General features: G+C 38.7%; 1 protein-coding gene across 13 annotated transcripts in view; it reads right to left on the bottom strand.

Moving 5' to 3' along the window:
- The window catches only part of ralgapa1 (Ral GTPase activating protein catalytic subunit alpha 1), a 137,421-nt gene that overhangs the window by 37,910 nt on the left and 84,371 nt on the right, over positions 1-15,140 (bottom strand). For all 13 annotated transcript variants that reach the window (XM_078406557.1, XM_078406564.1, XM_078406559.1 and 10 more), the window contains 4 exons: positions 6,082-6,943; positions 5,589-5,660; positions 3,624-3,747; positions 1,424-1,579 (listed from right to left, as the gene is read on the bottom strand). In XM_078406557.1, coding sequence (XP_078262683.1) covers positions 1,424-1,579; positions 3,624-3,747; positions 5,589-5,660; positions 6,082-6,943 — 1,214 coding nt within the window. The remainder of the gene's footprint in view (positions 1-1,423; positions 1,580-3,623; positions 3,748-5,588; positions 5,661-6,081; positions 6,944-15,140) is intronic.

Raw genomic sequence — 15,140 nt, 5'->3', positions numbered from 1 at the left:
AGCTTGTAACCCAACATAAATTCAACCAAGAATTGAATTCTCCCATTTTAAATTGCTAACCCACAAACAGCCCCGACTTCTAATAATTTTAATTGCAATCTAAGTGGAATTTTATAGGTGCCACTGAGGATCACTACTCTTGATCAAAATCTTGTACAATTGTACAGAAATGCAGGAATGATATTACAATGCATGTCTTTAGCATTTAATTTCTGATTATTTTTGAACCCGTTTGAGGTGCACAATTTGTGGGGGGAAATGTTAGTGAGGGTCGGTGTACTAGTTCATGATGTCTGTTGATTTGGTTCATGATATACACTCGTAAGGGAGCTAATTTAAAATGTTTTTGCCTTAAGCATATGTGCATTAAAACAAAAAATCCAGTGGCTTTCATCCTTTTTTTTATGAATAAAGAACCAGATCTTAATTTTTTGTTGAGGGTTATGGGCTGCAACAAGTTGTAATGAATTTATGACCAGCAAGTTACCTTTGCGGCATCTTGTCCCACAAGAGGTAATAATGAAAATAACTCATCTTTGCAAATAAAACTTTTGTGAAAGCTCAGACTAGTAACAGTCAAAATGAGGATTTTGAAAAGTTTACTTTTTTTTAAAACAAACACCATAATGGAAACAAGGCAGCAACTATAAAAAAAAAAACATGTGTAGGAAAATAATTACAGATGCTGGTTCAAATTGAAGGTAGACACAAAATGTTGGAGTAACTCAGCGGGTCGGGCAGCATCTCAGGAGAGAAGGAATGGGTGACGTTTTGGGTCGAGACCTTCTTCAGATTGATGTCAGGGGAGGGGGCGGGACAAAGATAGGATGTAGTACGAGACAGGAAGACAGTGGGAGAACTGGGAAGGGGGAGGGGAAAGAGAGGGAAAGAGGAACTATCTGAAGTTGGAGAAGTCAATGTTCATACCAATGGGGTGTAAACTGCCCAAGCGAAATATGAAATGCTGTTCCTCCAATTTGAGCTGGGCCTCACTATGACAATGGAGGAGACCCATGACAGAAAGGTCAGATTGGGAGTGGGAGGGGGAGTTGAAGTGCTGAGCCACTGGGAAATCAGGTTGGTTAAGGCGGACTGAGCAAAGGTGTTGAGCAAATCGATCGCCGAGCCTGCGTTTAGTATCGCCGATGTTGAGAAGTTGACATCTAGAACAGCGGAAACAATAGACGAGGTTGGAGGAAGTGCAGGTGAACCTCTGCCTCACCTGGAAAGGCTGTTTGGGTCCTTAGATGGAGTCGAGAAGGGAGGTAAAGGGACAGGTGTTGTGTCTTATATAACTATAAATAACCCATCAATTATGAAATCTGGCAATATACTAGTGATATCAATTTCAAAATAAGGTTCTAATAAATTAAGACGCAAGTTTAAGAAATAATACACAAATATATTTTTAATGTTAACATACCTTTTTTGTTAAAGAATCATCTGAATCAGAAGGCATTCTTGTAGATACATGAAACATTACTTCTACAGTCGAGGTAGCAAAATATGGAGTTGACAGCCCAGTGCTCTTATTTTTTTGTAGTCCACCCATGAAACCACAATGATTGGTAAGGTTAACCTTAAACAAGAAATAAGTATATATATTATATCACTAAAACTCTGGGGTCGTTTGTGCACGAAAATAGTTTGGGGCTTCACACAGCCAAAACGGTACACGAAAGCGCGACAATTTTAGGCCCACCTTACCATCACACCGTGTGTGGAGTAAACCCACTTTTGTTACTTTTTAAAAACAATTTATCTTATAAACTTTAATAAATACGCTTCCTCCCTCCCCGCCGGAGGACCAGCGGGAGGACCGGCGCCCGTCCTGGCGTGCCCTGCACCTGACCTTCCTCCCATGGTGCAGCGCTGCAGAGGCTGTGGCAGAGGGTCCAACAAGATGACCGTCCTCGCCGCTCGCAGCAGGAGACACTTTGGTTTCACGCCCCCGGACCCCGCAGGAGAAATGGGGCCGAGGTCAGTGCCTTCTCCCTGTCCACTCTCGCCCACCCATGGCCCCGGGAGACACTCCCCATTCGCCAACGGGTCCACACCGTCGCCACAGTTCCCTGCCGAGCTGTAGGGGACGCATCGGCTCCGCAGGAGAAACGGGGCTGAGGTTGGGGTGAGGGGGAAGGGGGCAGTGGAGGGGGTGGAGGAGGAGGGGGAGTGGGGTGGGTGGGTAGGGCTGGGAGTGGGGGGGAGGGGAGGGGTGGGGGGGAGAGGGGGTGGGGAGGGGGGGAGGGGGTGGGGAGTGGGTGGAGGGGAGAGGGAGCAGGGTGGGGGGAGTGGGAGGGGGAGAGGGTGGGGGAGAGGGAGCAGGAGTGGGGGGAGAGGGGAGGAGGGAGCGAGGGTTGGGAGGGGGAGAGAGAGGAGGAGAGGGTGCTGCACCAATGCAGGAGAGGTTTGGACCCAACGGGTCCACTTGGTCTAGTATATATAATATATATATATATATATATATAGAGAGAGTTTTAGTAATATTTAGTAATTTAGTAATATATATATATATATATCACTAAATATTACTAAAACTCTCATCTTGTATATTTGTGTGTATGGATATATTTGTTCCCAAAATACAGCCAAAATGGTACACAATAGCGCAACAATTTTAGGCCCACCGTACTCACCATTGTCATGGGGTTCAAATGGTTGTTATATATTTAAATTTTTTTACTTTCTAAACTTGGAAAATCACTTTTTCCTCTTCATAAATTCCTCGTCAACTTTCCCTGCCCGTCAGCCATGTTCAATGTCACAATGGGAACCCAACAGCCGCCTGGCCAATGAGGGTCGAGGGCGGGACGGGATCTGACCAATGGGAGCTTGGAGGGAGGCTGGACCCACCAGAGTTCCCCTCGTCTCCTCCAGTGCCAGCTTCAACCAACGGCGTCGTCGAGTCCCCGCTAAACCTTTGACGTTAGTCTCTCCAGCCTGTAGTTCCCCTGGCACGTCCTTACTGCCCTTCTTATATATTGGTACAACATTGGTAGTCTCCCCAAACCCGTGGTTAAAGGTGATGCAAATATCTCTGCAAGGACCTCTGAAATTTCTTCCCTAGCTTCCCACTGTCTAAGAATACACTTCGTCAAGGCCCTGAGAATTTATCCATCTAAATGAGCTCCAAAATCACCAATCCCTCCTCTTTGGTAAGACATCACAAGTAATATGCCTCAATTTCTTGGCTTCCAAGATTTTAGTCCGTAAATACTGGAGAAGTTTAATAATTCTCCCATCTCTAGTGGCTTGGCACAAAAATGACCACGATGACCATTATATTGGACAAATCTCACCACTGCGGAATGCAGGCTTACAAACATCAAGCAAAGCCAGCATCTATTTAAAGGTCAATTAACCCAATGTTTATTTATGAAGCAGACACTCTTTACTTTCAGTGAGGAGAGAATAATACTTAAATGAAGTTAATGGCAAACATCTCAAGATAACATAAAATTATAGAGTCATCAAAGGGCAGTCAGTTTTGAGATTTATAAATATAGTACTAGTTAATTATATCATTAGTTAATACCAAAACATTTTCTATTGGAAAAACATTAATTTGTACAGTTTCATTAGGAGGCATTGAAAATGAATTGAGAAATCACATGAAGTTTTACCTCCCAACCAAGACCTGCCACGAAGTCCTCGTAGGATTGGCTCCCTCCAGTATTTGTTAGAATGGAGTGCTTATCTTCCTGTCCTTCAGCAACGTAAAACACTGCTATCTTGTGTGTTTCTCGACTGTGCAAGACAAAAGGTGGTTTAAATAAGTGAAAAATATCAATACAGAATGTTTAATTTGCTTTAATTTCAAACAGTACAATAATGGATCAGCTACTACACTGATGAATATCAAGACTTACTAAATATTTCAAACTCTAACATGTAACAAAACAGTTACTGAACACTTATTCAATTACTTTGTTACCGTTACGCTTCCATAAGCAGATCAGAGCAAAAACACGAATGTAATACAGAGTTTCCCTTGGCATTGCCAACATAAAATGTCAAAGTTTATTAAGCATCAACAAATAGTCTTTATACCAAAGAACAACTTGCAAGCGATCAAATAGACTAGTATATTTTTATTGACTTTCAGATCTGTGTGCTGAATTACTTGAACATATTAGAAGAAAAACAGAAGCAGCAAATAGCTTCTACCAAGAGTCTGATGTATAATTGAGAATTTCAGGTCATCCATCTCAGCTCCTTAAAAAGGTTGCCATGATATCAGTTTCAGGCTGAATCAGTCCACTGAAGACTCAATGTTAACATCTTGTTATCATGCTCAAACCCCTCTTTAACACAATTTTGACAATGACTTCCTACACTCCAATGTAGTGTAACGAAAAAGGCATAGAAGGTTTGCAACAAATGACCAACAATGAGTGATGCTGTTATAGGACTGGCAGTACTGATGTAAGTATGTACGATTGGGTTCCTTATTCCGGCTCTCCTCAGTTTTTATACCATATCTTCCTTGAAAATGGACAAATGAGTTGCATTCGTAATAGTTCAGTTATTTGGTGCCTAATTGCTAAGCCAGTAAAGCCCCAAATTCAAATCTCGTATCCGTGCTAGGTTAGTTAATTCAATTCATTTCTAGACACAGCATTAAAATTGATGATCTTGCAGTTTAAAAAACTGGACTAATTATCCAGTGAAGTGACTTCACATCCCAGCATGTGTAGCAAAAAAACTGCACATAAATCGAAGGTAGACAAAAAATGCTGGAATAACTCAGTGGCTCAGGCAACATCTCTGGAGAGACGGAATGGGTGACGTTTCGGGTCGAGACCCTCCTTCAGATTGATGTCAGGGGAGAGGGTGGGACAAAGATAGGATGTAGTAGGAGACAGGAAGACTAGTGGGAAAACTGGGAAGGGGAGGGGATAGAGAGGGAAAGAGGAACTATCTGAAGTTAGAGAAGTCAATGTTCATACCACTGGGGTGTAAACTGCCCAAGCGAAATATGAGATGCTGTTCCACCAATTTGCGCTGGGCCTCACTCTGACAATGGAGGAGGCCCAGAACAGAAAGGTCAGAATGGGAATGGGAGTTGAAGTGCTGAGCCACTGGGAGATCAGGTTGGTTAAGGCAGACTGAGCGAAGGTGTTGAACAAAGCGATCGCCCAGCCTGCGCTTGGTCTCGCCGATGTAGAGAAGTTGACATCTGGAGCAGCTGATACAATAGATGAGGTTGGAGGAGGTGCAGGTGAACCTCTGCCTCACCTGGAAACACTGTTTGGGCCCTTGGATGGAGTCGACGGGGGAGGTAAAGGGACAGGTGTTGCATCTCCTGTAGTTGCTGGGGAAAGTACCTGAGGAGGGGGTGGTTTGTGTGGGAAGGAACGAGTGGACCAGGGAGTTACGGAGGGAACGATCTCTGCAGAAAGCAGAAAGGGGTGGATCTGCTAATAAAACTATGTAGACGTGCTTTAATAGCCAAAATGGTGAGAATGTGCTGCGATGTGATATTCATTTGTCTTTTGCCTTTATGGAGGAAAAGCTCTTACATTCATGCTATACATTAATGAAACATATAAGAACAAAAGTGAAGGGTATCACAAATAAACATTCACCATTGCCTAGAGTCTAGGTTTTTCAGTTCTCGCAAAAGCTTTTCATTTTTCTTCAGAAGATGGAAACTGGTCCTACAATGAAACAATATTAAAATTAGAATGGGCAACATAATTTGTTCTCAAATATAGACAAAGCTTACGGCAGTAAATCAAAACCAGAATACACGGAAATATTTATTAAATCATCAGAATCAGAATAGCTTTTATTGTTATCCAAAAATGTCTTTTGGACGAGATTCCATTACCCACAATCCAGAATCAGCAGCATAGAAAACAAAATGTACTGCAAATAAATCCCATTTGTTTATTGTCCATTTATTTTTTCATGATTTTAAAAACAACTGCAGGGACCATATAATAGTTTTTGTCAAAAACACAAGAGCGTTTTCAGTTTATTTTATTTTATGAACATAACCTTACAAGAACACACTGCTTTAATACAATATGGAAATAGTTCAATTAAAAAAACAAACTCAAAAATAAAATATCTTACCTTTTGTCCCAGGAATTCATGCCAAGAATATTCAACAGCATTCTGCAGTAGTAAAAGACGGACTGAGGTTCCTGTGGGCATGGTTCCTCCTGCTCTGTAGCTTTCATATTCAGGTCATTGCCATGCCTCTCCACAAATTCCTCCTCTGCAGTGTACTGTTTTAGAATTGCATTGATTACATCATTTTCCTGTTTTTCTGAAATACAAACTGGAGGGGGAGCAGGGATATTGAGTTGCACACCAGCTCTCTGGAGACATTCTGGACTAGTGGAACCCAGATACTGCAGCATCTCATCCAAGGCATCTTCATCATCATGAATTGCATCCCAAGACGGCACAATTTCTCTGCATCTTCTTTTTGTTCGAGGTACGAGGTAGTCTTTTAAATCAACATCAGTAATTTCTGTTTCACTGAAGACAGGTTCAGACATTTGTTCCTCGTTATAAACATTTGTGAACTTGTGAGTTTGCCTTTGTTGACAGCAATGAGGCGGTCCATATAAAATTGCAGAATCCCAGGAGTACTTACCAGATATATCACGCATCACAACTCTAACATTAGAGGTAGCTGTTGAGAGACCAGCTGACATCCCTCCTCCTGGGATATTGCCCTCAATTGGGATTTCCAAGTACGAGATAAGAGTCGAACTGTTCAATACAAAAAACTGGAGATTTGGATTCTCAAAAAGTTCAGGGGAAAGTTCAGTACAGTCAGTGAAGGGATTGTCATGGTTTTCACTCATCAAACTGGTCAGCATTGCTGGACCTCCACTCAACGGATAATGGCCAACATGATTTACCAAATGTATTATCACAGTTCGGGCAGCAACTGAAATCAAACCTTGCTGAATGCGACTCCTCACTGTAAAATAAGAGTGGAATGATTTGTAAAAAAAACATTTTTGATTAATTGATAATTTGAATCACAGTTAAAAATTATAAATTAAAAAACTGTAGTTTAATCAATCATATATGGTTCAATTTGAACACATTCTCTCAAGATACAAAGATTGCTTGGTTAGCTTGAAACATGCTTGGGTTTTACTCTTAAATGGGAGTTCCGTGCATTTCTCAGTACGTCCTCAAACCTATTAGCACATGTACAAATGCAAGTTCCAAACTTAATGGCTAAGCTTTGCTGGCTCTTTCTGGGCTATACTCCGACATAGGAGTTCACACAGAGTCCAGTAGTAGAGCAGGAACTTGCTGAGATTGCCCATTTGAAACTAGGTGATCTGCAAGTCACAGATTTTAAAGGGGATTGTAAAACCTTGAAGGAGAAAGGGAAAATGGTTAAGTTCCTTTTTTATTTAATTATTTGTCGCTGGTTTAACATTTTAACTTTTTAAAAAAATGTTTGCGTTTTAGTTGATTTTAAAGTAAAGTTTTTGAAAGGTTTCTTAATGTCAGGGACAATACCATGTAAAAGTAATTGTACTGTACATTTAATTTGCTATGCACTAGACTCAGAGATAACTAAATGCAATTAGGATGAAAAGCAAAAAATCGTCAATCCATCCAACCACATGTTGGTGAAACTATATTTTGTCTAAAAAAATAATCATTTCAACTGCATCCAGCCTCTAATGAAACACAATTTCTGGCTTAATACCAATATAATGTCCCAGATTTTACAGATGGTGATTCGCGATTTAGTCACCACCTGTGTGACCTCCGAGGCGAATTAAAAATCTTGTTTGTCCAGATGGATTCAAGTGGTAAGGACTCGAGTGACGACACGGACTTAATTGATGCAATGGAGTGATGCAGACGTATCAGGACAAATGAAATTCAGTAAAACCTTTGGAAACAGTAAAGCCCTGCCTCCTGCTTTGCTGGCTATCACATATCTAATGCTAATTATCTCAAATATTCAGAAACTTATTAAAATGAATTCAGATTAAAATTTACAACATAAAATTAGCAATTATCAAATAAAGAACATTTTATTTTATTTTTTACCTGACAACCCTCAACCCAAATGGTCTTGTAGACCCTGTGCCAGACCAGAGAGCATATTCTACAGCGTTAGTGTTGGGAAAATCTCAAAAATATTCTGCTTTGCTTCTTGACTCTACAGGAAGTACAGTATGGGACCAAGCAATTGCATGGAAGTGCCTAACCCTATTTGCAATTAAGCTGAGGCATGTCTGCACTTTCATGCAGAAATGTCTGCATTCTCCAGCAACATCCAGGCCATTAAAGTACAGAAAGTCACCCAAGACAATACAAATAGCTTGGTTATATTGTTTTGGGTATTATTAATGCTCTCTCTCAAAAATGTTCATGTACTTAGGAATTTTATTATGTCAGCTTTATTGCCTAACATTTTCCAGCTAACACTCGCTCCAGCTTGTTATGCTTTTTGGTTTCTGTTAAATTCAATGTCAATCGAGCAATTTAATAACTTTTATACAGCAAAAGTTTGAAACTATAAAAACATTATTTGAATATCAATCTATCAGAATAGACTAATTGTCAATGGCTGAGAGAACACTGAAGGATGGAATCTAAGACACACGTGTATTTGGTTCCAAGGGCCACCAACACTAATAACTGCATTTCCATTTGGTAAACTAAAAAGCAGTTGGCAGTAGGTAAAGAAAATATATCATACGTCAGTAGGCCTAATTTGACATGAGGTACGCCAAATTGTAAGAAGAAGGGCCAACATAAAAAAATTAAATCTAAACGACCATGTGCGTGCACACACATGGGTGCATTCCCCAGATACTACAATTATGGAAAACAAAGTCACCTGCTTCCTTAAGACGTGTTTTACAGTTGAGCAGATGCACTGATGAGCTGGTACTGAGAGCAACCATTGACAGAAATTGCATATATTTCTCTGCATGTGCATACCTGTAAACCCCAGTTTGTTTTAGCACTGCAGTGGAACCAAGCATATGTATCAAATGCTCTAATAGAGTCATACAGCTTGTAAACGGGCCCATTGGCCCAGGTTGCCCACGCTGACCAATATGTCCCATCTACACTAATCCAACCTGCCCTTGTTTGGCCCATATCCTAATGTTGCAGCTAAGCACAAGGCTGATGAAAGCGTGCAGCAACTATTTCTTTATCAGCTCAAGGTTTGCTTAGAGAGCAGAGTGGAGAGAAAATGCTAAAGCTTGGTGGGATTGGGAGATAGCGATGCTTCAGGTTCAGGAGATGACAGCAAATTATTGGAAGGAAAGGAGATCCAGAAATGACAATCAAAGAGCAAGAATCATGGAATTGAGATGCTAACATGGATTACACAAAATCGGTACTCAAATACACAGGCAACTAGTATTTAAAAGGTATGTTAGTCACAATGTCTCTTTTCAAGGTATAGTTGAGTCTGTTAATTTTGAGAAGCACAAGTGATCAAATCTTGAACTAACTTTTGCCAATAAATATCAAAATCATCAAAACCATGGATTATGACCCTTTCAATTTCCCATACCAATGATGTGCAATTGTACTGAAGTATAAATGGTTGAAGAGGCAATTGAAAGCAGGATTAAATGCAAACCCTTATTAGTGTAATAACACTATTATTAGTGTAATAGTACAGATAACGCAAGGATTGTCTGTACTGTTCAGAGAGTTCTGAGAATGAAGTCTGGCTCCATTACGGGGCGGGGGAGGGGGTATAAAGAGGGGGATTGCGCTCCTCGACATGGTCCGCATTGTAATTTCCCATTTTGCGAGGCATGTTATTTCTGCATTCATATCATATCATATCATATCATATCATATATATACAGCCGGAAACAGGCCTTTTCGGCCCACCAAGTCCGTGCCGCCCAGCGATCCCCGTACATTAACACTATCCTACACCCACTAGGGACAATTTTTTACATTTACCCAGCCAATTAACCTACAAACCTGCAAAGAATTAAAAAAAATAATTCTGTCTATCTATTATCCCCCTGTCAATTCTGTGAATTTTATTGCTTCTCAAATTTTTGAATGGTGATTAATGAATTCTGTAATGGCGAACATCTGTGAGCCAAATGGCTGTAAACTTGAGGATCGCCTGAGAACTGAAATAAACAGTAACACACCTTTCCAGTGATTGCAAAATATGACAAGAGGAAATTAAGAAGCTTAAGACTGAGTGGAAAAAACTTGTAGTGAGTGAATACTGGAGTTGATGATGGAATTCAGCCATTTCCATAAAACAACAAATACATTTTAAATACTTAAAGCCTAATATATAATTCAAAATAAAAGCTATAAATATATTATGTTAACATGTGCTGCTACATTTTCAATTTTGTAAAAGTGGTTCAATTTCCAAGAGGCAATATAATTTTCAGAAACTTAGCTACTAAATCAATTCAGGTGGCACAGCTGCTTCTGCCTCATAGTGCCAGAGACTTGGGTTCAATCCGTGTGGACTTTCTGCTCTCTTTGTAACCGCATGGGTTTCCTCTGGGTGCTCTGATTTCCTCCCACATCCAAAGATGTGCGGGTTTGTAGGTTAATTGGCCTCTGTAAATTGCCTCTAGGGAGTAGGGAGTGGATGCGAAAATGGGGTAACATACAACTAATGTGAACGGGTGATCAATAGTTGGCATGGATTTGTGGGCTAAAGGGCCTGTTTCCATGCTGTAACTTTCAATCAATTTTAAGTTAACTATTACAATAAAGCTAAATAGAAAGTAGAAGAAATGGAATGATATGAAAATGTAATATTAAGGCCAAAAATACCAGGCAGTCTGAATAGTCAGTTTCTGTATTTAATTTTGTGACTGCAACACTGTATCCATTGGCAGAGCTTAGAACACTGATGACTTGGTTCACATGTCTAGCATTAAAGTTGATACAGAGGTTACCTTTCACACCTATTGTCTACTGATGCATGGGAAATGAATGTCAATGGATTTCCGTTAAGGCATAAATACAGAATTTTGCCAAATCAAAAGATTTGTATTTAATGAAGGAGTGAATGTGCATAAATCCGGAAAGTGGGAAAATTGAAGACGCAGAAAATAGTTAATCTGAAACTATTAGCAAGTACAATTAATTAAAAAAAGACAACCACCTCTTGAAATAAAAAGCTACATCTGTAAAACTATGACACATTTTTGTGCATTTTATTCTTAAATCAACACTGATGCATTGACCTGATGATGATTTAAAAATTGCGATGGGGCTGGTGAGTAAGTTGACTTTTAAAGTCAAGCCAGTAAAGGCTTCAACTTAAACTTAATTGAAAATGTAAATAAACACGATAGAAAATTCTAACTATAACCCCCCTCGATCTCCTCTTATTGTAAACTATTCCAATTGAAGCAGTCAACACCATGCCAATTAACATTTTAATACCGAAGGTTAGACAAAGCAATGATGACATTCTGTGGAACAATGATACAGAGCCCTCCATAATGTTTGGGACAAAGACCCATCATTTATTTATTTGCCTCTGTACTCCACAATTTGAGATTTGTAATAGAAAAAAAAATCACATGTGGTTAATTAACCACATGTAATTTTTTTCTATTACCAATCTCAAATTGTAGAGTATAGATGCAAATAAATAAATGATGGGTCTTTGTCCCAAACATTATGGAGGGCACTGTAACTTTGGAACTTCTGACATCTCAGAAATGATGCGAGGAATAAAACACAAAACAGTCTACAGATTATTACATTTTTTCCGTAAAGTTCATGATCAAGCAAATTAGTTTGTTTGCAGTCTGACTCAACTGGGCCGAATGGCCTAATTCTGCTCCTATGTCTTATGGTCTTATAACTGTGTGTATCTGAAACCCAATTTAAAAAAAATGAAATTACTCATTACCTTTATCTCAGAAACCCCCTAAAATCTATAGATAAATATACTATAGAAAAGGGCACTCCTTTTCCTCAAGATTGAATAAATTCTATAGATAAGTTTAAAGGTAAATAATTTCATCACACCACTGTCCCTTCGATCTAAAATACAGAGATGAAATATTTTAATGCTCTAATTATGTTTCCAACTGCATTTATTGAATTTTCAATAAATGACCTGAAAAGATAGGAATACCAGTAGGCAGCTTGTAAGTCTTTTCAAACCTTCGTTTGATTGTATGCTGCAGATGATTCTCTTTATTTTTCTATCAGGGCATTGCTTTGGACAATTGCCAACTACCTTGCTTCATTGCTGTTGTAAATGTAATTACCTCTTATCCTACTGACAACCGCCAATCAAGCTTGTTGAATCCAATGCTGAGCTTATTAGGAACAGCTATGTTTAGAATAGTTTGGCACTTCATCAAAGGTTGCAAACTGCTTGAAAAGAATGAAACATGCTTTGGACAATGCAGTGATGATTAGTAATTTTATTCCTCTGAAAAGCATCAAGTAGATCCCATAGGCAAGAAAAATCACCTGCTGTTAGCACATAGCAAAAGGGTTCAGCATTTATCTAATCTGCAATATCATTTTGGTGCCCTTAAGGAAGCTCATTACGAATGGTGAATAGCAGTACATAAAGCCTATCAGCGAGATATTGAACTCATCTGTTTCAATTCTGTTTTGTTTGCTTCTGGACATCAGGAGTTTATCTCCATCTTGGAAAAAGACCTTGTTATGCACATATACATTAGATACATTATATATTTAAAACAAAAACTCTAGTAAGATACAAAATTATATAATTTAGTCTATTGTAATAATAAGCTTTGCAACTTAAACATTAAATTGAATATTTAAATTTTTTAAATCAACTGGGAATAATGGCAACAATGCGATTATGTGATATTTGACAGACATTAAAGACAATAATTTTTTTTTGGATGATATTTTGGGCAAGTGGTTCACAAATCAAAGATAAAATCTTCTTTTGAAGCCAAAGATTGGTCAACTAATTCCCAAAACAATTGTAGTTTTTGAAAGGACAGTAAATTTAAAATGTGAAATCTGAAAAGGCAATCTAGTGCTACATGTACATTTAGTTTGGTCAGAATTGATTATTTTAGAATATAGAAAACTACAAACAATGTTAATGCAAAGTTTTAGAATAACTTTTTAAATTTGGCAGTGGCATTGCTTTAAGATTAACACAAACTGAAGGGCTATTTTACTTTTTTTTAACCCATTATATTTAAGAATATCTCTGGAAATATGTTTCTGTCAGAAAACCCAGTACCACTTACCTGGATTTTAAGTGCAGAGAAGTACAAGAGGGCCTCTATAGATAGCAAAAAAAGCTTTACTTTGGGTAAAATGACAAGATAAACGTAGCATCATGAATACATTGTTCAGGTGTTTATTGCCATGTATGTGATCTGCATGTTAACTCTGTTCAGCCACCTAGGCTCTATATCCTTCTACAATTCTGCCTGATTTATACAAGTAATTTAACCCTTTTCTAAGCCTGCGCTGTTATCTGTTACCACACATGAAAATTTCAATCCACAAGGGTTTTTAACATGTCATTTTTAATATTTACATTTAAGCTTTTAATATATTTTAGAGCATTAAATTAAAGCCTTTATTCAACACTAAAGTATTTATCAAACCCATTTAAAATGTATTTAACACTCTAATATTTATTAAACCTATTTAAAATTCTTCCTTTTCCCCGTTTGTCTATGTGGAGGAACTCTTTAGTACTACTGGCTGCTCGGCAGGCTTGATGACATCAGTTATAGGATTCCTGTAATTCCTGACGACACTAAGGATTTACCACCAGAAACTGCAAGAGCTATTGGGGCACTTGGAAATCATAGCATGGCCCACTACAGCACCATTCATTGCTAATCATCCACGCACCAAAATCTGTTCACTGTATTTTGGTACACGTGACAATAAACAAAACTATTAACTTGACATTAAATATACTGTTATGGGGGGGGGGGGGGGCAGGGGGCTTGCACGTAAAGATAAAAATGTTGGTTAAAAATAGGTGATAACGCTTCCATCACATGCTGCTCACTCAAATGGTCAATTGTACCTTGGTCAGGGTGGGGTGAGGATATTCATGGATCGCCTAACTCAAGGTGTTAGTTCTAATTGTCAACGAGTGTTCAAGAATAGCTGTGATGGAATTGTGGGGTTTTGCTCCAACTCTTGGATCTATATCTTTTAGCTATCTACACAAATACTTTTGCTGTTCAGTACATCCATGTCCCAGTATTGCACCATTGCAATTGCACCTTATTTCCAATTATACCAAATGCTACTCCTGGGCATGGTTTCCTACATTTCTCATTTAACTGAAGATATTCTCTGATTTGATGGTAACCATGACATCAGACAATGAATTCACATTTGTTCTTGCTGAGCTGTTGACTTTGTCGTCTTTATATCTGGTACCTTGTTCATTGTTAGGTGGTTATTTTGTTCTTGTGTTTCTTTGGTCCAGTTTGCACTAGGGGTTGTCTTACAATAGCCCTTTAGAGTGCAGATAAGAGTCAATCACACAGCACAGCTCTGTATAAACATACACACATACTGTGCAAGATCAGCAGTTTCGTGTTCATGGCTTTTGTGAAATAAATGGATAAAGGGGAAGTTGGGAAAAGAGGAGGGAACAGCATTCCAAGAAAAATGCATGGTTTTCCATAACATGAAACCATGCAGTCTGTGCAAATACCAAGAAATGCGAGTTGAAAAAAAATCTGTTTACTTTATCACAAAATTCCATGAGACCAAATTTTATTTGCTATCTTGAGTTTTTGGGCAATCATGTGCAAATTCTGCATCCATGAACTTATGTTACCCAAATGGCTGAAATGCAGAGATCGCCTGTTTTTAAAGTAAAAATTCAGTAACTTCACAGTCAACTTTATGGGTGTGAGCTTTTCATTTCCAGATTATTTAACTAACAGAATTTAAATTCTCATCCACTGCACCAGTGGGACATGAACTCTTAACCACAAGGTAGGTATATAGATTACTAGTTCATTCATCTCAATTATCTGTAATTTAGTTAGCTCCAGATTGATGACTTTACAGTAGTTAATTTTATGTTTGTAGTGAGGTAGGGTGGAAAGAGATGGGGAAATCCAATTTGAATCTTTCATCCTTGAAGGGAAGTAATCTGTGGAAGTCAGTATTGCAGATTTCAAAATAAATTT

Source organism: Rhinoraja longicauda, chromosome 10, assembly GCF_053455715.1.
Source record: "Rhinoraja longicauda isolate Sanriku21f chromosome 10, sRhiLon1.1, whole genome shotgun sequence".
In the NCBI taxonomy this organism is placed as follows: Eukaryota; Metazoa; Chordata; class Chondrichthyes; order Rajiformes; family Arhynchobatidae; genus Rhinoraja; species Rhinoraja longicauda.
This window is presented reverse-complemented; position numbering and strand designations above follow the sequence as displayed.